The 26,250-nt window shown below is 41.8% G+C and overlaps 2 protein-coding genes across 5 annotated transcripts in view; one reads left to right on the top strand and one right to left on the bottom strand.

Moving 5' to 3' along the window:
- CPM (carboxypeptidase M) overlaps positions 1-6,413 on the top strand; it is a 28,490-nt gene extending 22,077 nt beyond the window's left edge. For all 3 annotated transcript variants that reach the window (XM_041465609.1, XM_041465608.1, XM_041465607.1), the window contains 6 exons: positions 693-865; positions 2,330-2,514; positions 2,765-2,935; positions 3,748-3,900; positions 4,932-5,080; positions 5,721-6,413. In XM_041465609.1, the coding sequence (XP_041321543.1) occupies positions 693-865; positions 2,330-2,514; positions 2,765-2,935; positions 3,748-3,900; positions 4,932-5,080; positions 5,721-5,960 (1,071 nt within the window). In that variant the 3' untranslated portion in view covers positions 5,961-6,413. The remainder of the gene's footprint in view (positions 1-692; positions 866-2,329; positions 2,515-2,764; positions 2,936-3,747; positions 3,901-4,931; positions 5,081-5,720) is intronic.
- A 1,238-nt stretch (positions 6,414-7,651) lies between these two features.
- MDM2 (MDM2 proto-oncogene) lies at positions 7,652-25,651 on the bottom strand. Of its 2 annotated transcripts, XM_041465469.1 has the most exons (12): positions 25,516-25,651; positions 25,073-25,152; positions 24,909-24,981; positions 22,234-22,308; positions 21,738-21,871; positions 21,536-21,585; positions 20,229-20,296; positions 19,989-20,082; positions 17,282-17,442; positions 16,133-16,288; positions 14,711-14,788; positions 7,652-13,207 (listed from the first exon to the last, which is right to left on the bottom strand). In XM_041465469.1, the coding sequence occupies exons 3-12, from the start codon at positions 24,975-24,977 to the stop codon at positions 12,638-12,640; spliced, it is 1,455 nt and encodes a 484-aa protein (XP_041321403.1). In that variant the 5' UTR covers positions 24,978-24,981; positions 25,073-25,152; positions 25,516-25,651; the 3' UTR covers positions 7,652-12,637. The 2 variants fall into 2 exon arrangements, with proteins under 2 accessions (XP_041321403.1, XP_041321402.1); XM_041465468.1 differs by lacking the exon at positions 25,073-25,152.
- Between the last annotated feature and the right edge of the window lie 599 nt (positions 25,652-26,250).

Here is a 26,250-nt window from a genome sequence, read left to right as displayed (position 1 = left end):
TGGCTTTCCATGTCATTTTCTAAGGATTTGTTTGGTTTCCCCAATGCACATGCACATGACATTAAAATAAAGCAATGTAACAGAAGTATCTATGTGACCTCTTTGATCTTGTATTAATACTGACTTCCCATAAAAGAGGATCAACAAGAAAAAATCCTACTCTGTGGCATCTGGAAAACGTGGCAGACTTGTCCTCCCTTCCTTCTGAAACTCCACTGCCAAGTGGTGCCACACAGTGCTGGCACTCATGTGCGGGGTCACTCGGGCACCAGCTCAGAGCTGGGACCTGCAGTGGGACTGAGAAAATGCAGTGGCGTGTTCCCAAGCCCACATGGTGTGGCTTTATCAGGCAGCTTTAGTTTTTGCTATAGCTGTTCCTTATCCATGCAAGACTTAAGCAGTGCATCCGACACAGGCAGTTTCCCATTATACAAAAAGGTCTGGTTGATCTGGGTTTAAAACCCTTGTGAAAACCCTCCAGTGATTCCTTTCATCTCTTCAGTTGCTTTAAATATATTTAGGAGTGAGCATAAAAAAGTAGTGTGGATCAGTGTGCTCTCATATGCCTTGTGTGTCTGTGAAGTCCATAAGAAAAACCTGGAAGTTCAGGGCGGTGGATCTTTATTTGTTTATTTTCTTATTCTTCTTCTTCCATATCAGACTTAAAGTAAATTCTGTGCTTCTTTACACAGACTGTTGGGAGAGAAATCCTGCTCCATTTGATAGATTTCCTGGTGACCAGCTATGGACGTGACCCAGTTATTACCCGGTTACTCAATAATACCCGGATTCATATCATGCCAACGATGAATCCTGATGGATTTGAAGCTACAAAAGTGCCTGATTGTTATTACACTCGAGGAAGGTAAGAGTGGCTTAGGAGGGTGGGAGAGGTAAAATAAATGGGTGGGGAGTAGTAATCGTGGCTAGCCAGAAGACTGAATCACACTTGGTGGAGAGCAGAGTCTACAGGATGTGCTAGGGCTAATTTTTGCCTGTGCCCTTGTTATGGCCTAGAGTTTCTGGAAAACTGAGTCAGACTGGTGTTTATATGTGGTGTGGCCAGAAAAAATTGGTCAGAATGGTATAATGATCTCAGCTTTTAGGCAGGAGACCCAGATTGAAAATACAAGCACAATTCCCTATTTTGTAGCACCTTTAGAGTGCTACAAGAAAAGAAGGAAAATTCCACCCACAGGGATCTATTTCAATTGGAGAATCCTGTAACCCTTCTTAATGAGAAAAGGTGTGTCTAAGCTTGTTGAATGAACTTTAGCCATGTGTTAAAAAATCATGTTAAATGTGGATTTAGTAAGAAGGAGGAGTTACACAAGCAGAGCTGGCTATAATAGGTTCTTTGGGTATAATAGTGATGGTAGGAAAAGAAACCTACACAGAAGAAAATATAACTTGGCATTGCATCCTGTGCTACTTTTGCATTCTTTATTGTGACTATTGCAGAGACCAAAAAGGGGATGAAAAGCTTAACAAGCTAGAAGAGGGAAAGAGACAGTGAGAGAATACAAAGAAACGCCCAAAGGGCAGATTTGGAATGTGCAGAAAAAGCAAACCCATGAGCTAGAAGTTCTGTTGGATCACTGGCCTTGGCAACATCAGAAACAAGTGAAAAGAAAGTTTAGGTAGTTTAGTTCTTCTTTAGGTGACAAGTGTAGGTGATCCTTTTTATTAAGAAAAAATGTATTCCTCAGCAAATAGATGGGACGTGTATGGAGGTGGGTATTTTTTTACCCCCTCACTGTCAAATAGACAAGAGTTTAACAGACTGAGCTCAAAAATTAACACAGTCAACAGTGAATACCCTCTTCATTCCTGTACTGACCTTCTGAGAGAAAAAGCAAGAGAGTGTTTGAACAGGCTGGGCATTAAGGTTCAGGGAGAATAAATGCATCCTGTGTTTGACTCAATTTTTTTCTGTCTGTTAAGAGTGAGAAGAGCCCAAGGGATACAGCCATTCATTAGTTACCTTGGTCTTCTATACAAGCAAGAAAAACACAGGAAGAGGACAAAGTCCTTCTGATCTGGCTCTGTTTTTTCCAATTTACTTATGAGTGGGTGTGCATTCTATGTGCATGTTAAATATGCACAATTCTGTTTCCATTTAGAATTGTTTTATTGTGGCCTATGAAAATTCCAGTGCTGCCAGAAAGCAAACTGAACTCCATCAACATAATGCTTGAGAAATAAAAAATGGTCATCTTCCCTGTTCCCTGAAGAACTGGCACACCACAGATCTGGAGAACTGGGAGGCTGGTGATGTGGAAGCATCCACAGGCAAAACAGTAATGGGAATGTCTTCTCTCTTTCTAAGGTACAACAAGAATGGAGAAGATCTGAACAGAAATTTTCCTGATGCCTTTGAAAATAACAGCGCCAGGATTCAGCCAGAGACTCGAGCAGTAATGGACTGGATAAAAAGTGAAACGTTTGTTCTCTCAGCAAACCTGCATGGGGGTGCCCTGGTTGCCAGTTACACCTTTGATAATGGTAACCCAGGTAAGCTGGTGACAAACTCTGTTCTCTCACTACTGACTGGGTTTAGCAACGTTGGCTGTACCAAAGCAAAATTTATAAGGATTCCTACAAAGTTCTTCTAGCTTTTGAGCGGGGATGGGCAGAATTTGATAAACCCATCAAAATTCACTACCTAATATGGCCTTCTGGGAGATGTTTATCCTGCATGTAAGCCAACACTGTGTGTTTTACCAGTAATGAGAGTTGCACAATGGCTATCTTCACTCTGCAGTTACTGGCTCTTTGCAAGGCTATAGCAGATCTCCAGATGATGATGTCTTTATTCACCTGGCAAAAACCTATTCTTCCAACCACGCCAGCATGTACAAAGGGACAGGGTGTGACAACAGGCAAACCTTCCCAGAAGGCATTACCAACGGGTACTCTTGGTACCAGCTGGAAGGTAAGAATGTCATTGATAGCTCCTGCTAAGATGTTTTCTCACTTTCTCCTGCCATCTCTGATGATGAAAGGGCAGTGATTTTAGTCAGAGTAGAGGGCTGATGAGGGAAGCAAGTCAGCTCATTCATGCAGATTCTGTGAGCAGGACCTGGGTGTTTTCAGACTCCTCCAGCCAGCAATTACACAAGTGAAAGAGGCAGTCACTGCTGTCTGCCTGCTTCTGTGCCTTTCCTTAAGGCCTGCAGTAGCTGTATATATTACATACATGTGCACACACTGCTTGGCATCAAGATCTTTTCCTTTCAGGAAGAAAAGCAATCTTCTATTCATATGTCATCCATTTTTTAATGTTTAATTGCTGAAATAAAAGTTTTCGTTATTGTTTATGTGTAGCCAGATAGAATATGGGGCTTGTGCACTCCGTATGTTGTTTTCATTGTATTAAAAAGCTTTAAAGGGTCTTGGAATGGCTTTGGCAGTGGCAAATCCTATGCCAGCCTATCTGTCCCTTTTTAGCTGGGAAAGCTTGAATGAATTGAAGTCAAAGACCCACCCTTTCTTGGCCACAATTATCATCATTTCCAAAATGAAGTATGTTTTAGAAAACAACACTCTATGAGTAACTAGAGTAAATAATTAAGTTGGTTTTTCACAGGAGGCAGTAAATACAAGTGTGGCATTGAGGAATAATTTATCTGAATTACTTTTCTTACAGGTATGATGAAAGTACCAACATTTTAACTCTTGTATTTGTCTTTTAGTTTGACCTCAGTGTTTCTTTGCAGCTGAAAATGCTTTTATTTCACTTTTAAGGTGGAATGCAAGATTACAACTATGTCTGGGGACAGTGTTTTGAAATTACACTGGAGCTGTCATGCTGTAAATATCCTCCAGAAGACCAGCTGGGAAAGTTCTGGAGAGACAACAAAGTTGCTCTGATTGAGTATATCAAACAAGTACACCTAGGTGGGTATGCGAGTGGGGGCAGAGTGAGAACTGAGGCCAGCTTAGAGGGAGCTCCTCAGCAGCCTGGGTCAGTGGCACAGCTCACAGGGGAGACATCTGGTGTTAACTTGGGAGCTTCTGAGCAGGAAGTGCTACAAAGCCAGGGATGGGTAAGGCAGGAGAACTTAGAGGGTGTCAGGTGAGGGGCTGCTACAGGTGTGCAAGGGGCTTAAAATGGGCTGGGGCAGGAGCAAGGGGCTGTCCCTGGGGCTGTCTGACCATGCACTTCCCCCCTCCCCTCGTTTTCCTGAGCAGCCTTGGGATAATAATAATTTCAAAGGTCTCTAAGTGTATGTGTGCCTCAGCACTACTGTCATGGGTCTTTGCTTCTTGGATTTTGTAAATTTGAAAGGCTTCTCTAGGTGTGATCCAACTTCATGTTTGGAAGAGAACTGCTGCTTATTGAAGCTGTGGTGCTTCACAATGAGTTGAAGGGTTTGCACAAACCTTTTGCTTATCTTGCATTTTGTTGCCCTAAATAGCTGACTGCTATTTTATCTCTGCCTGTGCTGCCTTGAAGATGTGTGTGGGAATTAAGGGAAACTACTTCATAAGCAGACATTGTTGGTATTCTGCCTTTGGGCAGAACTAGACAAGAGGCTGACTTATTTTAAATCACAAAAAAGAAGGGGGAATATGTGTGTGTGTGTTTGTGTGCAAAAACTGCCAAACCTGTAGTGAAGATTGAAGCCCTTCAGTAAAGAACATACAGTAAGTGTGTACGATACCTGCAGCAAATGAGATTTGGAAGAGGCAATTACAATGCTGCTTTCTAACTTAACATGAGGGTAAACTATTAACAACAACAGCCAAGGATTTTCTGGTTTAATTTCCTTGAGCAAGGCTGAGGTGTCTAGTCATTATATTAGATGTGCTGAAAAGTGGTGAAATAGCCTTTGAGTGCATCCAGCAACAGAACAGTCTGCCTTTCTCAGAGAAGAAGGCTCACCAGTTACAGTTCATGATCTTTCCCTCCTCTCCCTTTTTCATAGGTGTGAAAGGCCAAGTTACTGATAAGAATGGGAATCCTATTCCCAACGCCATCGTGGAAGCCGAAGGAAGGCCACATGTCTGCCCCTACAGAACAAATGAACAAGGGGAGTACTTTCTTCTCCTTTTGCCTGGGACATATGTGATCAATGTGAGTATGCAGCCTTACTGAAGGATTGCTTCCAATTGCACTGAGTTCCTGAGCACAGTGACGCTGCAGCCTTAGAGGTGGCTGAGGTGAGCTGCTCAAGTCAGATGGGAGGCGTAAAGACTCTTTAGCAGACTTTAAAAAAACTATGTATTTAAATATTAGTCAGCAGAAAGGGAGTTTTTTGATACAGTCCTCAGTGTCCAGAGATAAGCACCCCTTAGACCTTAGTGGAGCCAGCTGGGATGAGTCTGGAGCACGGTAACAGGAGCTTGAGGTGTTTGAAACAAACCACAGAGCTCTTGAGGGGCTGCAGCCTGGGATCCACAGCAGGGGCTGACACCACCACGGGTGACTGTCATTTCCTTGTGTCAAAATGGATTCTCTCTGGAAGTCCAAAGAAAATCCCTGCCCTGTAGGCTCTGCCTGCTGCCAAAGGCTTATGCTTAAGCATCACTGCAGGATCCTGACTCTTGTAGAGCGAGTCTTATTGCTGTAACATGAAATCCTTTATCCTTTTCCTATTCCATGTTCTCAAATGTATCTTTAGAACATTTTGCCCTGTACATTTGAAGTGTAAATATTGTTTCACAGTTAAACTCAATGTTTCAAACCAAGGAAGAACTCTTGTGTTTGCTCCTAGGCTACTGTACCAGGATTTAAATCCATGCTGAAGACAGTGGAAATACCTGACAACACTGGAAACTTCAGTGCTTTGAAACAGGATTTCTCTTTCCCAGAGGTCTCAGATAAGATCAGCTCAAGAGCTGCTTCGTGTCCCAAAACTCCCCTCTACCAAGAGCTCACACGGGCTTCAGCTGCAGTAAAACCAACCCTACATATCTTGGTTTTAATGACCGTTATGCTTGCAATTTTCAAATAAAGTCAGGAATGACAAAGGCAAAATCTTCCTGCACAAATGTGGCTTTTCAGAGAAGGAATTGTATATGCATAAGAAAGTATGTTTTTATAAACCAAATTCTCGGATTCACAATCATGTTTACAGTATTTTGTAAAATACTGGTTTGACAATTGAATGTTTTACTTTACTTATAACAGACATATTTTTAACTGTAACAGACTATCATATTTTTCTATGTAAATATTTTACTCTGAAGAAATTTTATACACCCTGTAGAGATAACTGTAGAATTTTGATGCAGAAAGTACAAATACATTTTGAAGATTTTTCCCAAATTCAAAAACATTGAGAATTGTACTGCAGTGTTTCATGCAAGCTCAGGTTCCTCACTGAGCCAACAGCTCAGGTGCCACACAACTGTAAGTCATCAACTCAATACTAATTTCTCATAATAAAGCCACTGCTATAATTGAAGAATGGCATTCTTATATATGCTCTTTCTTACCTGGACAGATGAGACAGCCCAGGGCTCAAATGAGGTAAAGGCCAGTAACACAGACATGTTTTAAGACAAGAAGATGAAAATGAAATGTGAGTATTTACAAAGGGCCATGCTGTGGAAGCTGGATGATAATCTGCACCAACAGGGAAAAGGGAGGAATTTGTGTTCTCCTACAGCAGAGCTGCTGAAAGCAGTGTGGAAAGAGTCACTGACAGCTTTACACCATGTCCATTTTTAACTGAATTTGATGTGGCACAGAACCACATACACTTCACAATTCTTTGAATAGTTTTAGCAATGGCTTTTCACTGTTTCAACAGTTCCACAGCTCTGCTACTCCACTGCTGGGAGTGTTTAACACCCTTGCCAGGAGCTAGCAGGCACATCAGCAAGGCACCAGCCAGCTCCAGTTACAGAGCGTGCTTTCACTGTTCCCCTGGCTAGGCTGTACTGCAGGCAGGATTAGCAGATTCCTTTTGCCTGGCCAGTTGCAAGTCATTTTCAGGGCCCTTTGAAGCTACCCAATAAACAGAAAAATTGTCAAGAAAAGCCAGTTAGTACCATCTCCTGTGTTTACTTTAAAGCTTTATCTGCCAGTAATTTTCTTGAGCAATTTCAAAAGTAAATCAGCAAAGATTATCTTTGGAAACATCAATCTTTTCCTGTATACAGTAAATAAAAAATGCAGGAATTCAGTTAATCCTTTAATGCCTTTTAAAATCTTTCCTGAGGCATTGCTGCCTGTCACACCAAGCCCTACCAGCTGGGCTGTGGAGCTTGGGCATCAGCCACTTGTCTGCCAGACAGCCACATCCAGTGTGCAAATCCACTTCAGAACTTGAAACAGCAATGCCAATAGCAATGAGGGCTGTGTGTGCAAGAGACTGGTTTTTGAATGTCTTCCTCATATCCAGTTGCATTTTCTACCTTTCCTCACCCTCTGATCTGTTGTGGGCTGTTTACCACACAGAGAAGTAATTATCCACTAAATCCTGTCACTGCTCCTGCCACTTGTAGCAAGAAGAATGAGAGACTCCTCGAGTTAAAACCTCCCAAACCAAAGAAATCTGACAGAAGTCAGCAGTCCAGCAGCTGAGTGGGGGCAGAAAGAGCCTGTGTGCTGGCTCACAAAAGTAAGAATCTGTGTGAAAAGAAAGTACCAGAACTTCTAACAATCAAGTAACTGACATGAAAGAAAAAGAGCACCATGGAGTATATAAACAAATCTTTATTTAAAGCTTTTAAATGGAACACAGTACTCAATTTTCATCAGAAAAGGAAAAACTGAAAACTGAAAGATAAATGCAACACACGTGAAACTCTCATAAATGGGTCTATACTGTGTGCATTTGGAGTGGATAGTTGCATTTTAATGGTTACTGACTGTGGTCATACATGCACTGGGTAGCTGGAAAGTAATGCACCAGGTCAAGCTCTTGAAAGCATGTTGCATAGTTACTTAAATTCACTATGAACTATTCTATTCAACAGTCATCCCAGCTATGTAGATCGTTGTAGTCAGACAACGAAGATTCTGGTTTTAGAAAAGCTATTGGTATTTCAGATGTTGAGTAATCACCATCCTGACAGCCACTACTGTGGCTCAAAACCAAGAACTGTCCTTTAAAAGCAGGCTGTTAAGCTGAAACAGCCTCAACTCAAAAGGGGAGCCACCACCTTTTTTAAGTATCACTGACAAATTTCACATATATAACATAGCTATAGATTCACTAAAGAAGCATTCACTTGAAGCTTTCGGTGCATCTGTGCTAAAAAAAAAAACCAACAAAACCCCCACACTTCAGCTAAAAGCAACAATTTTTCATGTTCAGTAAGTGCAATTCACTGTTAAAACCTTAAGCTGGGTTTTGTGCTTTGCTTGTGCAACCTTTAAAGAACAAGATGTGCCTTGGACTCTGGTGTGAAGGAGCTGGAAATGCAGGGCAGGGCAGGTAATGCCCTGAAAAGGAGAGGGCTGATGCTCCAGCAAGGCTCTGCTGTGCTGCCCCTCCCTCACAATGCTGCCTGTCCACAAGTCCCATGAACTGTCCAGTACAATCCTCCCCACGGGGAAGCCCCACAACAGCAAATGCCCCTTTTCAGGCCAAATGTTGCACAACAAAATGCTGTACCTTCTTGGGATAAGGGATAAATCCTGCCCCACCATGTGTGTGACAAATTAATATGCTGAATAAATTACCTGCTTTAAAATTATAAACTCTACCTAAAGTTATGCCCTAACACAACAGCAGCCTTAGATTAAGATGGGAAAGAAAAAAATCTTCACCCTTATTTTCATCCTATTTATTCAGTTTCATTAGGGTCTTAATAATTTTCTAATCTCCCTTTTGTAAGATACAATTTTCTGAAATAATTATTCTTGTTAACACTCTTTGTAAGAATGAGGAATTTTCCTCATATTAGTCATAAAAGACAAAAAAATCTTCATACCCACAGACACTTCAGAGACAGTGACATTTGAACAAATGTACAGCAAACAGAACTCTGATAAAAACCGTACCACACTCTTAGAAGGAATGTAAGCTTTTCACTAGTGAGCATTTTGAAGCACTTTTACCCTTTCTAAATAATCTGCTAAGGGGAGAGGCACAGGACAGCACAGCCCGCAATCCTCCTGGTGCGAGGCAAATTGCAATACTAATAAAATGTCAATACTAACAAATAGGTAAATAGTTAAAGACTTGTATTTAAACAACAAGTAGGTTTATTGTACTTTCTAAAAAATAATAAATGCAAGTTCTTGCACAATTTCTACATAACTACTGTCTACCTGATGTGCAAGAAGAAAGAGACTAAGAAAATTACTGAAAATTACACACAGACACATGCTGTGGACATCTGGCCTCCCCTGCAACCTTCAAGGTCATGTGTCCAAAGGCAAAAGCCATTTCCACCTTTGCAAATTAACCTTAAAGCCTCTCATCACCATCTCCCAGACCATCACCCCAATGTTACCAGCACCCAGAAGCAGTCAGTCAGGTCCTTGCCTGTACTGAGGGATGCAAAAGCATTCCAAAGGAAAGCAAAACACCACCAAAATATTTTCACTATACTGATGTTGGACCAGCACCATCTCTATTCAATAAATCTTGTTCAGGTTCAATGCAGAAGTTGTTTTAAGGGAAGGAAAAAAGAAAACATAGCCATAAATCTTCCTGTGCCCTTCTCCATCTGAATATAATGTATTTCTCTGAATTTTAATGCTACATTTCTTAAAATATTCTTCTTGTGCCTGTGATTTACTAAATAAGCATATTTATATAACTACACATGTAGCAGTAGACAAATTCAATAAATTAGAGCTCAAAACATCAACTGTGAGCACAAGCATATTTACAAACAGCAATAAATTAAAGATTAAAATGTGTGCGATATTAAATAAGGATCTCTAAAGTTTTGTACCAAAACTTTACTGATTGTTGTGCCACTGCCCAAGGCTAGGAACATGTTTAAGGGCCATAACAAGCAGGGTGCTCACTGCTCATGCCCACATGGAGCACGGGCAGGCCGGGAGGCAGGGTGGAGGCACACCAAAGGCTCCGGCCACAGCCAGGAGTCCCCACGGGAGCCACTGTGACACAGCCCCCAGGCACCAGGCCTGCACCTGCACTGGCCTGCCAGTGTCCCCAACAGGAACAGGCATCAATAACCAGCACTTCCACTTGGAAGGCATGCACCCACACCAAACAGATTAAAGTTGCACTACAAGTTATTAAGAGTAATATTAAGCCATAAAATGTAACTCAAACCAAAATACTTGACACAGTGATTTGCAGATGCAGAAATTAAAATGCCCCATTTCCTCCCCATTTTAACAAGTGGAAGGTATTTCCAGGGCTATTCTCTGCAACAGAAGGCATGTGACTGGAAAATGAGAGAGGGATGGTGCAATTTGTCCCAACAGGAACCAGATAAGGACAGCGTCTCCCTCAGCACTGCAGTTACACAGCCAGGGCAGCCACTGCAGGGAAGGCATCATGCTGAGAGAGGGGAAGACATGGGAGACAATGCAGTGGACAAAGCTTCATAACAAGGTGAAACTTTTTAGGTACAGTCCCCATGTTATCAATGCTTCTGCATATACACATCTACAGTTCTCTCTCACCTGCAGGTGCAATGAAGAGTCTCTGCAAGCCTCACAGCACCTAAGTTTATCAAATCAAAAATTTAAAAAAAAACATTAATAGGAAGTGCAAAGTAAGGCAAGTAGCCCTCCATTAGTATCCCTATTTGAAAAAATTAGCTATCTGCCCAAAGGCCTTTCTATCTGAGGATGAAGGATTATCAAATCCTATAAAACCCTGAAAGGTTTCTGCTGATCAAAAAACTTCCAATAACTTCCAGCTATCTGATGTCCCTTTACAAACTGCAGGAGGCAAGAAACTTGCAAGTAAGAATTTGAATGAATACAACTGGGGTTTATGTTTTGTTTACTTAAAATGAACTATGTTAGAAGTTCGAGTACACGAGTATCTTTCACTGGCAACGAAAATAGCTCAAATGTATGAACAAAATGTGAATGATCCCAATAAGTCAGTCTTTACCTATAAAGTTACTACTTTTCTACCAAGTCACAACCAAGGATTTACTGAGTCTCTCCTGTATGTCCTTCTGTCCTTTTCCTGGGTACTTCCAGGCATTTGCAGCCCTGCAGTTAAGGAGAGCAGTAGGAGTCTCTGTGCCATTTTATACTGCTGGTGTTAGGGAAGCAGTTGCGCCTGGGCCTGTAAGATGGTAACACAGCACAATTCCTGCGCTTGGACTAATCTCCACTCTCGGCACTCCCCTGACTGTTTATCTGCCATTCCCTACTGGTCAGACAATCAGCAACCACATGTAAAAATAAATATGCTGAAAATATACAAGTCCTCATGTAACACAGTTTTGCAAAGGAATAAGTATCACTCCTGGGGTACAGAAACTCCATGTGAAAGGCAGCTGAGCGATCTTTACCAAATCCCGGTTCCCACGCTCACACTGCCTTGCCTGAAGCCCCCCGAACTGAGGCAGGCAGCAGACTCCCTGGGCACTGAACTGGTACATTCCACCAAGTTTTTGACAAAATACAGTGAGGACACAAGAGCTAAAAGCAATAAAGGACAGATCCAACAAGACCAACTTTGACTTGGCCAAACACCTTGCAAAAGACTTTCAGAATTCTCGTGGTACAGATAAGAACAGTGAGTTGGAAAGACTACTGCACTTAAAGAATGTGAACTGGAACTGCACAGCTTAATTGTTTCTGCAGATGAAGGTGAATTTTTTTCTATTTTTATCACAGTGAACGTAGCAATGCAGCTGAATGTATTCTGCCAAGTCAGAAACAAGTGCAGAAAAAGAAAACAACTGTCCCCTAACACTACCTGACATGACAGTTCACAGCATATCCTTCATTTATCTTGTCTGAGACTTGTTTCATGACGTTAAATTAATAATCAGCAGCAGCAGCAGCACAGACCTCCACACCACCAAGTGTGAGCTTCCCAGGACATTTGAGAGAGAACTGTATGACTGAGCTTGGATCAATGACTTCTCAGGGGCCACACTGTAGCCCTTAAGTCTACAATTCACACTATAAAAATAAAAGACACACAATACCCTCTTCTGTTTCCACAGTATTAATTATTTTTTACCACATCTTTCCCTACTTCCTGGTAAGATCTCCCACAGAATTTGCTTAGTTGAAAGAATTTAAGAGAAGAATCTATTTATTCATTTTATTGACTTATTCTTAGGGGTCTGATTGAGCCTTATGTCTTCACCAAGCAACAAGAATTGGAACCTGGATAATCACATATTTTCTTAAATGAGGAATCTGCAGAAATAAACACTTCAACATATCTCTCCTCCAACAATTATTAAATTTGGGTGTTTAATGCATGTATTTAATAAAACAAATGTTACTAACTTGCATGGAACATTAAAACACTTGGAGAGGCAGGTGGTTTAGACAACCTGGTTACTTCTACCGAGAGGGATTTAAAATCTCCAAGTTGACTTAAGAGTATTATGCAAACCTCTTAATAACTCCAGTGCAGTTATGTCAGCAATTATTTTTTACACAGAACGCCAAGAGACACAAAATATTCATCTTCCAATAAGCATACAAAAATAATTTCTTACTCTCTCAACCAGTTTATGAAGTTTCTTTTGCTGCTTTCCAGTCAACATGTGTCTAACTAAAATAAGTTAGTACAATCATCTGTATGGGCTGCCTGCACACTGGGCAGGGTTTGTTCCTCTTCTTGAGCTTTTTTGCACAGGTAAAACACGACATGAGGTGTCCTGTTTTGCCGTGTACTATGCAGCCATTTTTAGGTCTGCTCTGACATATGACACACGGCTCTATGCTGGTAACAGGCAGGCTGGATTCCATGCTTTCCTCTTTGTCTTGCATTTCTCTCTTCTCAGGTTCCTTGAAGTCCTCCTGACTGCTACAGAACACACTGCTAGATGTTGATGGCTGGGAATAACCTTCACTTTCCTGGGACTCAGAAAGCTGCACTGCTTTATCCTCATTCTCATCCACAGCTGGTTCTTTATCTTCAATCGTTTTTGTTTTCTTGCAGTCAGGAACATCAAAACCTTCTCCAGACTCTGCAGGAAAGGAGGCTTCTAATTTGCTCTTTTCCAATTTCTCACTCTTTTCATCTGGAAGCCAATCCTCACGAAGGGCCCAGCATCTGTGGCAGTGTCGTGGAAGCGGAGGATTCATTTCATTACATTCGGGACACTTCCAATAATCCTTTAGTGAATCAAAGGTTGGAACAGCTTAAGCTACTGGGAACACTTACAACTGAAGTATTCAGACATTATAAACAATTGATTACTGCCAAAATAATTATTATGTTGAGCTATCAACTTGTTTACAATTTTAAAATTCCATTCAGTGGTTTTGGCCCCATTTTACAATTCTAGATTAAAATAGTTCTTATGTTAAAGGGCCTGTGGCTTTCCTTCGTTTTGCCGTACGTTTGTGAATAGAACAATTCATTATTTCATACGCAAAACTGCAGAAACCAGGCCACAAAATTCTTCAGAAGCCCTCATGAAAAACTCGTTAAGAAGGTCACCATTTTTTCTTTTCCACCATGACTCCTGCAGCGGGAGCCATGGGAGACCGAGGGAGCCTTTCCCTGCGGCTGGCCGAGCTGCGGGTGCACAGCGCGGCCGCGCGAGGGCGCTCCCACACAGCCGCACACAGCACACACCGGCCCGGGCACGGACAGACCGCAGCAAGGGCACGGAAACAACACCAGGCAAAAACAAAGGGGCGCATCAGCCCCGCAGAGGGTACTCCGTGGACTACAATGAAAATAAACCACTATTTCGTTAAAAATACATTTTGCTTTTAAGGACAGAGATCCTTCTTAAAAATAATGCACGCTGTAGGGGAAATAATAAAAAAAAAAACAACCCTAAACTTAACACAAGGCCCAAATAACATCAAAAGCATGTAAGACCAATTTTAAATCCTAAAAATAATGTACAGGTCTCTGTTTTCCACACATGAACACTGCTATGTTTTCAGAAGGTGGCCAGTTTAAGACACCAAGTCCCTCAGTCCTACAGACTATCACAGGACTGGAACACTTCACAGTTCCACAAAACAACTTTAATTCAAGCGTCAAATGTGAAAAGCAAATATAATTAAGGAGACAGCACACGCTAGAATTAAAATGCAGTGTTTTTTCACAAACATCTCCATACTTTGCCTCAAGATTGTCAATTTCTTCCCACTCCTCAAGAACAGTCTCTCAGAATATAGCAAAGGCCTCTTGTACAGTTCTATTCTGAAAAAAGTCTTGCCTTCACATCTCTGTGTTACAGATACCTTCATTCAAGCTGGACAATAAAACCAGGTATTCTGATTATAGGAAGAGTTTTTTTAAATGTACATAACTAAGATTTAATTTTTTTTCCATTTTGTGCAGAAAGTCAGATTTAGGCTCCAAATAATTTCCCTCCATTAAGTCAATGAAATGGTAAATTAGTGTGGGATTGGGTTTTTTTAAATGGATTAGGAAGTTTATTGACCATTTAAAAAAAAAAATCCCAAGATTCCATAATAATAATGTTCACATGTTCCTTAATAATCACAGTAATTAAAATATTGTATTGGAACCTTCAAACATAGAAAAAGTCAATTTAATTCTTAAAAAGTCACTGGTAGCAACAGAACTCGTCTATACTTCTTGATCTATTCTATGTCACTTCACCCAATTTACCCAGACAAATTTTTACTCACAGCTAGAGAAATCTCTGGATCTTCATCAAATGAATCAGCATCACTATCTTCATCCTGGTAAATAGTCAGCTGATAAACCTGGTTTAAATTAAAAAAAATATATATATATATATAATTGGCTTTTGGCATTTAATTAAAATGCAAATATTTTTAACCTGGTAAGATTTTCAGATAGTTAGCTACTGGAGAGTCTCCAGAGATGGGCTATTATTAATGGATTAGAGGAGTGCTCATGTGAGGAAAGGCTGAAAGAGCTGGGAATGTTCAGCCTGGAGAAGGCTCAGGGCAGGGGGTGCCTGATAAATGTGGGTAAATACCTGAAAGGATGGCACCAAGAACACAGAGCCACACTGTTTACAGTGGTGTCCAGTGGCTGGACAAGGAGCAACTAGCACAAATTAAACACAGGAGGTTCCCTCTGAGTATCAGGAGACACCTTTCACTGTGAGGATGAAGGAGCACTGGCATGGGTTGCCCTGAGCATCTATGAAGCCTCCATCCCACGAGATATTCAGTACACCTGGACACTGGACGTGGGCAATCAGCTCTGCCGGAGCCAGGGCGGGTGGGTAAGACAAAGACAACCTCCAGAGGCCCCTTCAAACACCAGTCATTCTGCAATTCCCAAAACTACTGTCTGGAGCAGGGGCACACCTCAAGCCTTTCTTTCTCCAAATGACCATCCTCTCTCAGGGTGCAGCTCTGCACTGTGCTACAACTTGGTGTACATCAGTACAGTCAGTCCCACTCAGCCTCTCAGCTACCACAGTCATGCAGGACACTGGTGAATTCTGCCTCTGGCACTCACCCAATCTTGCCATGAGCTGATTAACAGAAAACTAACCCAGAAAGAAAACCCCCCATACATTCTCACTTCATTCCCGACATTCTAGAAATCTCTTGAGAATTGCAGTAATCACAATTACTACTAATAAAGACTCCCAAAACTTTGGTTCAGCCATCTCTATAAAACATTTACATTCACAGAGGCAAAAAACTTGGACATATCCCTTTGGAAAGAGCTACTCAGGTTTCCTTTGGTATCAAGTGTTGTCAAAGCTCAACATGTACTTCTAGAATCAAAAATGCAGAAAGACTATAGTACACATGCTGCCACAGACTTCAACAGCTGGTGGGAGAAGTTAAGCACGCGGACTTTCCTATCCAGCCCTTTTCAGAGCCTGCAGAAAGCCTCAGCACTGTTTCAGTCACTGGCTGGGGCGTTGTATAAGGGTGACCCAATTGCATCGACAGCTAATTTGATTTAATGAACAGCTGGGTGCAAATTGTGACACCAGCACACGCAGATCGAAAACATACCTGAAGAGTTCTCCTTGGAAACTTACAGAAATTTTTCATGTTGAAATTCCTTTTCCTTCTCATCCCCTCCCCCCAGGGTCAAACAAGGAAAGCAGATAGTACCTCATCATCTTCATCTGTGAGCTCCTGCCCTTCTTCATTATGGCTATAATCTTCTGAATAAATAGACTCAACTTCAAACTCGACACTGAACTGGTCTGATACAGAACCGTGGTCAAACCAATCTGAGTTTTCGCTTAATGAACTAGCATCAAGATCCTGAAGAAAACAAAAAAAAAGAAAGCACACATTCAACCTCACCAGTCCATATACGTAACATTACTGATGAAACAACTCTCAGGATAAAACTGCACTACTCAGTGTAATTAGCTACGGAAGAAAAAGGACCATCTGCTGTGAGACACGGTAGTTTTTATGAGACAAACAAATTACAGGTGGGTAAAAATAAAGCTAGGTCTGGAAGCCTTTTGCTGGCTCTGTAATAAAAAATTACACTCAGCCTACAGGCAGCTGAAAGGCTGCAGTCATTATTTCAGAAAGTCCCTCCTAAGAAGTGAAAGAGCAGATGCAAGAAGACGGTATCTTTTGGCTGCATGTCATTAAATTCTCTATTCTCATAAACTCTGTTTAATTTGAGACCATGGCTTAACAATTACAAAACAGGAAGACTGAAAATACAGTATTAGTTCTGTCAATTTAGAACACAGCATGTGTCTAGGAATACTGTTAGTTCAGCTCTTCATGACTTAACTGAACCACAAATTTGCCCTGGTGTTTGCTAAAAACAGTACAAAACTTCCAAGTAGTGGCATGGCAAATTAACACAATGCACCATCAGCACCCATTCCACTGGGTATAGTCACCAAAGCTGTACCAGAACTAACACTTAACTCTGAATAATGGAATGTCTATTACTCTTTTTGTCTCTTAGCATTCTAAGAAATACTTCTTTTAAAACACAAAATACATCTGACTTTTTTTCCATACTGTGCCAAGTAGCGAGCATCTTGGTTTTTAAATATTCAACATTAATATTTTAAAAAATTTCACTTCAGCTTTGCCAGCAGACCTATGAAAAATCCCACTCCACCCACACACCAACTTTTCTTTCAACCTCTTTTCTTTCCTCAGACACCACTGAGGGCACTGCTGCTTTTAATTAAGAACATGTGTTTTCAGATGCATGTTTGCACTTGTAGCATCTGCAGAATTTCTACCACAAACATATTTTACTTTTCTATTTTAACTTACAGGAATGGAAAGAGAATCTGTTGAATCACTGCTATTGCTTCTTTCACGGCACAGACCACTGACTACACACCATGAGAGACTTTCATCAAACGTCACTGAAATGTTCTCTGACTTGTGTCGCTTTCTTCTGTCACTGTGCAGATCATCTGAAGGACTTTTTTCTGGGCACAGTCAAGAATTTTTTTATTATTCAAAAACATCTATGCAATGAGCAGTTTTGAATTTTCTAAACAGAAGCTTAAAATACAATTTACTACAAAGAAATCTAATACAAGTAAAATATTACAGTATTTTTTAAATGGGGCAAAAAGGCCCCATTATTTAAAAGACACAATAACTCTTATTATCCATACAGTGTGAAACATTTCTGAAACCCGTATTTCAGGTCTGGCTTTCCCCCCTTGTCCCATCAGTGCACTTATGAATGGCAGTCTCCACATGGAAAACAACTGCAAACTTGAAAGAATTTTTACTCCACACATGACATGTTAAACCCTTCCTAATTTTAAGAAATACAATTAAAATGTTACTTGTCCTCACTCCCTCTACAGGCAACAGACAGAAAGACACTTTGAGAGGGCTTCTGAGTCCATCCCAGAATTTGTAGGGAGATAGAGCAATTAGCTCCCAGTTCACACGCATACAGAACACCTTGTGCTAAGCAAGGTAAGTTCAGGTTCAGACACCTCAACACATTTATCAGTGAATAGTTGCACTATATGTAATTGTATTTACCCAACAAGATTTTTGTACCAAACTATTAGAACTTTCATCGCACCGTAGCAAGAAAATCTTCAAGACATACTACACAAAAGCTGAACTCTGAAAGCATTGCTTTAAGCTCTGCTTACTAAGCATACTTGGTTTGAAGGCAAAAAGACAATGCTTTGTAAATACACTGTGTTTTGGAACAATCACCTACAGCAGTGCAAGGACTATGGGTACAGCATTTTAGGGGTAGGTAAGTCAAAATTCAGCTCCATTGACTTCTAGAGCATTTGGTAAAAAACAATTTTATACAAAAATGTGTTGTCAATTCAGCATGTCACTGCAGCGGAGTGAAAACCTCCCAAGATGTCAACAACTTTTGGTTCAACAGGCCTCAGTACGAGCCTGCTGACCCCCCTACAGGTGCCTTTTGCACCCACCCTCTGTTGCCCACCTTCTCCCTCGCCTGGCAAATCACACTGTGACAATCCACAAGTCTTCAAGTCTTGAATCTTTCATTGTTAAAAAAAAAAAAAAAAAAAAAGGAGAACAAAACACTTGTACATACTTTGAGACTTCTCTTACTCTCCCTTGGTGCTTCTTGGCTCAGCCCCTTTCTTTTCTTTTTTCCGCCCTGAGAGCCCCACCAAACTTGGCGCCCCCAGGCCCAAAGGCTGCTCCTGTCCATCGTTGTCCTCATTTAGTTGTCATGGCTCCATGCCGTACTGATACTGTATCACCACAAGGTCTCTATACACTATTTAAGGGCTCCAAAGGAGCCACTACTATCCCAATTTAACAAGAATAGTGGTTTAAGGGGAAGATTTCCTATAAATTAGAAAAAAAGTGTATATAAAAACACTATATTAAAAGAACTTTTAAGGTTGTAACAAACTAATAAATGGATGCAAGGCAAGAGTTAATAATCAAACCTACAATAAGTAAGCACAACCCAGGACCTTATGTGTTCTGTGTCATGCCTAAATATTACAGGTTGTGATGTTTAACCAAGACTTTCCATCCTTTCATCAGTTTTAGTTACAACATTAAAATGTTCTTTTAATTTAGTGCAAACCGCTCAGCAACGCAGCACTGGTTTGGGACGGACTTAACGTAACAGTGGCCTATAAGGGACACAAAAAATACTACTTGAAAGCTGAGGAACTGAAAAATGCTCCAGAACAAGTGAAGAAAAGGAAGTTCTATGCAGTGACAGAAGCTTATCACTGCCCAGGTAAGAGCAAACACCAAGTCATGAGGCAAGACAGCAAGTGATGGAACAAACTAACGTAAGAAACTCCACAGAATAATATTTGCATAGAACTGTAGAGAACACTTGCATTGAGAAACTAAACCAGGTTTATGCTGACCAGATTGTTATTGCTACTTATCAGAAGAAACATTTTGTGTTTTGAGAATGTGTTTGTCAGTGATTATTGAATAACCAGAGTAAAGACAAAGGGGAGGCAAATATGATGCTTAGGTCACCAGATGTTTTAACAAGTGCTTAATGAATGGTGAGGTACCTGAATATATCCAAAATCATCCTGTGTTACCAACACACCTTGATGCCTCCCACCAATTGAAATCCAAAGAAAACTGGCTTTAGTGAACAAACAAAATTTCAAATTTTGTGGCTGTCTACAGAGGGAACTGAAATGAGTTTGATGGTATCAGTAGATTACAAACAAAAGTGCTGTCATCATGAAGATAATACAACTGATAAGGTCCTGCTGATGTCAAAGAGTTTAACAGAGCCGTGGAGTAAGCTATTCCATCATCTTACTAACAATTCTAGACATTCAAACTGTAACATGACACTGGAGCAATGCAAGGAATTGTGTTTTTCTTTCACACTGAACGTTTTGTTTTAGATAAGCAGAAAAACATGAGCAGTATTTGCCAGCAGCATCTTTCAAGTCAGCAAGGCAAGAGAATGTAGTTTTTCCCTCCAAGTGGCCATGCTACTGAAAGCTCTGCATCATAAATCTGCAGATACCAGATTCACTGTGTGTCCTCCTCCTAGAAGATGTAGTTGGTCGGGAAGTCACGCTTGATGAAGTCTGGTTCTCTTCTAACTCTTGCCTAGACTCCTGATAACAGAAATACTGAGTAAGCTTGAGCATATGAATATGAGGTAAAATGCAAGAATCAGCTTACTACATTAAATCATTGACACTATAATGCAAAACTGAACAGAATGTACAACTCAGAAAATTCATTCAAATAAAAATAGTACCTTAATAACATTTTCTTCTTCAAGCTGAGGTGTGGCATCATCCTCAGGTGTGTTGCCAAGGGTAGAGTCTGAAACCAAACCAAAATAAAACCCATTATACAATATAGCAGAAAAAGTAAATTTCAGGCTGAGAAAGTAAATTCTAATTAAAACTTAAAATCCAGACATTTTGCAACAATGGAAAAAACACACTGCTCCTTTGTCAGGTGTGTGCAGCACCTTTCCTGTAACATTACTAAAGTGGAAATGTGGGGAGAAAGAAGAAATGTCAACTGAAAGCAGCTCAGAATTCTGTTATAAATGGCTTCAAAAGAAGTCTGTGGATAAACTGTGATTCTGCAGATACGAAAGAATATAGGCAGGAAATGTAATTACTTGCTCCTCTCCAAAGTTTTACTACTTATCTTATGGAACCCTGAGTTAAAAAGACATACAATAGAAGAAATATTAGCTGTTGTTAATGATATATGCTTACTAACAGACAGATCCTGAATTAACAAAGAGTCTTTCATGAAAAAAGAATTGGAAGATAAATTTAAGTTTGCAAGCTTAACAATGGGGATGACAAAGAGAGCAAGTTTCCCATCTTCAGCAGCTGAACACTTGCCTTTAGGAAAAATCAGAAACAAAGGGTGTCTTTATAGAGATTTAGAGGCAAATTTACAAAATGGCTTCCATTGTTTAACTTCTGTTTCAAACCCTATATTAGGCAAAAATTACAGCTGTATTGAGCACTTTTTATACTGCAGGACTGTGTATAACAGCTCCGCATTCAAGGACTGGCTATCCACAGCATCACCACAAGGATACTTTTTAAAAGTATACAGCCCATTTAAAACAGGGCTGAGAATAGCTCAGAATGACCAGTTCTAAATGTACTTCACATTCAGTTGTGAAAATTAAACCAGAACTTTAATACATAAAAAAGAACCTTTGCCCTAATTTTATTGCTGGCATAAGTTTAAGTAGCTTATTTTTCATATTAAAACTTTGTATGTTGTTGAGGGCTTTATCAACAAAAAATACAAGCAAATTACTTAAGTTTGTAATTTAGTAGCCTTTTAGTTCAGCTCTATGTTTTTTCTGGTTCTAGTCCAATAAAATTACCCAATTTTTTTCTCCTCCTCAAGAAACAAGTGTTTGCTTTGATTCACCATTTGTGATTGCCCTGACTACAGTGAGCAAAGCCAAATAGCTAATAATGGAGAGCTCGCTGTTATCTGATCACTACCAGCAAGATTCATTATGTAAATTCTGTTTTCCCTACTGCTGGTTCCCAAACAATTCATCCTCCTAAACTAGCTTACCTTGTTGATTGATTGCTATCAGATTTCTGGAAATCATTGAATATAGCCTCCTTAAATAGGGATAAAGAAAGAGATGATACAAGTTAGCTACATGTAACCATAAAAGAGAGCTTACCATCGCGAAGAGTTAAAAAAGGGACATATGCATGATGCTCTTCATTATTTCCCAACCAGACTCTCAGAAAAGAATCCCATTTTTTACCTGTGTTCTTTTACTGAAAAGCTTGTTACTCCAAATAAATCCCCCAGGAGATCATTTGCACAGTGTACAATATGCTGCTGTTTTTCATCATATAATTGCTTAGACATAATATATTGTCCAATATAGAATATTACCTGTGAAATAAATTAAATACAGATGTTAAATATCCAGGTTGTTTCTTAAAGTGTAAGAGACAAAGCATATTAAATACATTGAAATTTACTCTTCAAACTCTGCCTAAAACTCTCTTTGAGCTAACAGATTTTCATCTATCATTCCAGAAGAACACTACTATTCTACTGACCACCAGAAACTTTTGTTCAGATTTTTGAGAAACTCGCTAAATACCCAGCTAGGAGTCAGCAGGAGAATAAACACTGTCTTATCTCAATTTCTAGACAAGCTATAAAAAACACTGCCTCCCCCCCATTTACCTAACCCAAAACAATCTATCTGTACTCACTGTAGTCTACCTTTAGTGGTTAAAAGTTCTCACCTCCTTCATAGTAAAAGTGTCCTTTTCAGCACCAGCTAACCTTAACAATTTCAGCAATAGTGGCTTTGGTTTAACCTGTGTGGAAGGAGAAAAACAATATGCACTTACTATACACAAAAAAACCATTTATTTATACCAGCTGTCTTCCTCCTTCTGTATTAATCTGACACGCAAACATACAACTGCATTAAAACCTATCTTCATTCAAGTTTTTCACTTTGCAAAGTTCAAACTTAAAAGCAAATAATATGAACTAAACTTCATACTAAACTTCTCATAAACTGTACACTTTAGCTCAAACCCCAGTCTTTCATTGTCCCCTGCTTTCAGCTGGGATAGTTAATTTTCTTCCTAGTAGCTGGTACAGTGCTGTGTTTTTGATTTAGAGGGAGAATGATGTTCACAACACACTGATGTTTTTGTTGTTGCTAAGTAGCTACACTAAATCAAGGACTTTTCAGTGTCCCACACTCTGCCACGAGGGAACAACAAGCCATGAGGCAACATGGCCAGCACAGCTGACCTGAACTGGCCAAGGGCATATTCCATATCACAGAATGCCAGGCTTAATGTTATGAACAGTGGAGTTGGCCAGGAGGTGCTGACTGATGCTTGGGGACGGGCTGGGCATCCATCAGCAGATGGTAAGTAATTGCACTGTGCAACATTTGTCTTCCTCAGATTTAACTAGTCTCCTTTTTCTTTACTATTACTCTTATACTTGACTTCAGTTATTAAACAAACAGATTTTGCCTCTTTTCGTGATGCCCCCATCCCACTGTGGAGGGAGCTAGGGGGCAGAAAACAAGGTGCTCTGTGCTACTTAAGTTGGCAGCTGGGGTTAAACCTCAACACATTGGTAAATACAAATTCCTTAACTGGAGCTACAGAATTTATTAGTTCCAAGTCCAGAGCTGGGTCCTGGGGAACTCAGCTTCACTCCTTTAACCAGTACCATAACTCCCAAAGGGGAGGGATGATGGAAACAGACCTCCGTGACTGTTAGGTCCAGAGTGCAAGTCATAAAACACTGGTCCACCTCTTTCTTAGTCTCTTTCTGTGACAGTTTCTGAGGTTTTGGTTTTGCATTTGCCAGCTGGGCTGCTTTACCTCTGAAGGCTTTTCTTAGCTGGGACAAGCACACCCCGTCCCTTCCGTCACGCTTCACTCACTCCTACCTCTGCAATGGCCTCCCACCCAGTCACCGTGCCAGCAGTTTAACTGCAGTCAGTCTATGACAATTTCCATGGCAGAGGAAGGAAAAGTTAAACAAGAAAAATCACTTCCCCCATACATACAAACTGCACCATCCCACACAGCTGAGGCAGCACCAGTGCAGCAGATGAGAACAAGCTGCAGGGGCTGCCACAACAGCAAAGCCTGTGGAGCCACTGATGCTCCAGTGCAGTATATTCTAGAGTCACCTCTCTAACAACAGTGCAACCATTCTAAAACCAGGCTAATATTTAGCTACCCTGATATATTATATAAAATAAAATGTAAAAAAAAAAAAAAAACAAACACAAAAACAAAAACCAAAAGCAAAACAGGGAAGTGTGAATAAAATATCATGAGACAAGCAATAAATGTTTGAGGGAAGGGTGGAGATGGGGAACTACCCTTCATTCCATTCCAAAGATCTGCTAAAACCAACATAAGTTTCAGTGAGTTAACAAGATATTAGTTGCAAGAATTACACATAATGAAAAAACTAAGCTCGTGCACAATGAGCTGTCCACTCACCCCCTCCTAAGAACTGAATTATTTAGAACATGTGGCATATATATTCGTTTTATAAAGGCAGCAAACAGTAACTTATTAAAGTACTACTGACAGCTAAGCATAGCAAGGCACGGTTTCAAAACCGAATCCACACCTAAGCCCACTTTTACTTCCCAGGCCTCTCCTCCTGACTCCTCCATGTTCTGCAGCCTTGCAGATCTGACAGCAGACAGTAATATCACAATATGATGACAAAAAAAAGGAAGACACAAATGAAAAAAATCAATTTTGAACAGTCTGCTGTTCTGCAATTTCACTTTTTTTAAGTTCTACTGTCAAATCCACACTTTTAAGCTTTACCCTTCCACACAAGATAATCCAGTTCAATTATCACTGTACATATGCAGTTTGTAACTCGCATTTCAGGTGTAAAAGGCTTCAATCCTCAGGAAAACTAAGGACAAAACGGCAGAATTGTCACTATCTTATGGAAAGCCTGGAAATGCAAAGCCATAAACACAAATGAAGACTCTTCTTACGAATTCCAATAGAGAAGAAAAACGAAAATCTCCAGACTATTTCACCAACAGTATGTTTTGTACGATGGAGATTTTCCAAAGCTCTTCACCTATAAGATCTGTTAACAATCACCACCCGAAATACTTACCACTATCAAATCGGATCACAGAATCCTTTTTATTAAAACAAAAAAAAAAAAAAGAAGCAAAAAACATGCAATGTTTCCAGGAAACATTCTATACCTATACCATCACCCTGTACGCTCGAGTATGCTGAAGATCTCCTTACAAAACCAAAGAGAGAGACCACCATCACTGGCTGGACCTCCTGGCTTTTCTCCAGCCACCGCTCCCCAAGCGCAGCGATTCTTCTGAATTAGCCGCTAAATACTGCAAGAAGCATGCAAAAAAACCACGCGTCCAACAGCTACTGACCAGCGCCTCTTGCTCCGAAGCGGTGACAGAGGAGGCATCCGTAAGGGAGGACATCTTGGTATTGCACATTTGCCTGCAGTTGAGGGGAGAACAACCTCAGAACGCGGCACGCAGCGACACAACCCGGGCGGGCGGCAGCCGCCACGCCGGCGGGGCCCACTCACCTCGGTGCCTGTCCAGCCCGCACGCTGGACTCCGGCGGCGTGTCTGTGCCGAGCCGGGCCGGGCCGGGCCTTATATAGCGCTGCCAAGAGGAGGCAAGTCAGGGCTTAGCTCCCGCGCCGGCCCGGCCCGGCCCGACATGCCTGAGCATGACCCGCAGCGCCGCCGCCGAGTCACCGCGGGGGGGGGGGGGGGGGGGGGCGCGACGGGCCCGGCGCTGACTCACGGCGGCCGCCAACGCGGGGGGTCCGGCGGCGTGGAGAGACGGCGCCGTGAGAGAACAGCGGCGTTCCCGCGCCCCGCACCCACCCGCCCGGCGCGGCGCGGCCTGGCCCCGCTCCCCCGGCAGGAGCCCCTCCCCCAGCACCGAGGGCGGCCCGAGCGACCAGCGAGACCCCCGGCGCCCCCTCGGCCCCCGAGCGAGCCGCGATCGATCCCCACGCACCGCCAGCCACGCCCGCTCCGCTGCCCGGCCCGCGGCGGGCGGAGCGCCGGGACCGCCGGGCCCTGGCCGGACCCTCTACCGCGGCCCCGCCGCGCCGCGCGCGCCGCCCGCCGCCATGTTGGTGCCCGCAGCGCCCCCTGGGCCGCGAGCGGCGGAAAGCGGCCCCGGGGGAAAGGAGGGAAGGCGGAAAGGAGGAAAGGCGGAAAGGAGGAAAGGCGGAAAGGGTGCCCCCTCCCGCCTCGCCCGGCCCCGACTCGGCAGGGCCGCCACACGGCAGGGCCTGGGCTGCTGGGCCCCCACACGGCAGGGCCGCCACACGGCAGGGCCTGGGCTGCTGGGCCCCCACACGGCAGGGCCGCCCGCCCCATCCCGAGCGACGCCGCTGGGTACCAGTTCCACTTCCAGCGGTCGCTCATGCCTCCTAAATTGGCTTTTTTTCCAGAGGTATTTAAGAGATGGAACTAGGAGAAAATTCTGCATCCAGAGATAATTGGACGTTGTCGTCCTATGTTCTTGTCATCTCCCGTTCTACAATTTTCTGAATATTTTAAATGTAGGGCGTTAAGAAGTATGTTACTTTCACTTTACTCGTTGCTACGCTTCAACTCGAACTGTTTAGTTTTTAGTCCGACTGTCTTTTCTAATTCTCAGGTTTTTTTCTTTGCTCATGACATTTTGAAATTATTTTTGACTAATGAAAAGCTTTGTCAGAGAACATGAGTGCTGCAGACAGTG

The sequence above is a fragment of the Pyrgilauda ruficollis genome, unplaced genomic scaffold (assembly GCF_017590135.1).
Source record: "Pyrgilauda ruficollis isolate IOZ18807 unplaced genomic scaffold, ASM1759013v1 scaffold19, whole genome shotgun sequence".
NCBI lineage: Eukaryota > Metazoa > Chordata > Aves > Passeriformes > Passeridae > Pyrgilauda > Pyrgilauda ruficollis.
This window is presented reverse-complemented; position numbering and strand designations above follow the sequence as displayed.

What these genes read in the sequence shown, in the direction of transcription:
- MDM2 (XM_041465469.1), bottom strand. Translation starts at nt 24,977, where the DNA reads ATGTGCAATACCAAGATGTCCTCCCTTACGGATGCCTCCTCTGTCACC. An exon ending in ACACTTTTACTATGAAGGAG is followed by an intron (nt 21,872 to 22,233) that starts GTGAGAACTTTT and finishes TTTATTTCACAG; the next exon opens with GTAATATTCTATATTGGACA. An exon ending in GAGGACACACAGTGAATCTG is followed by an intron (nt 17,443 to 19,988) that starts GTATCTGCAGAT and finishes GACTGTGCCCAG; the next exon opens with AAAAAAGTCCTTCAGATGAT.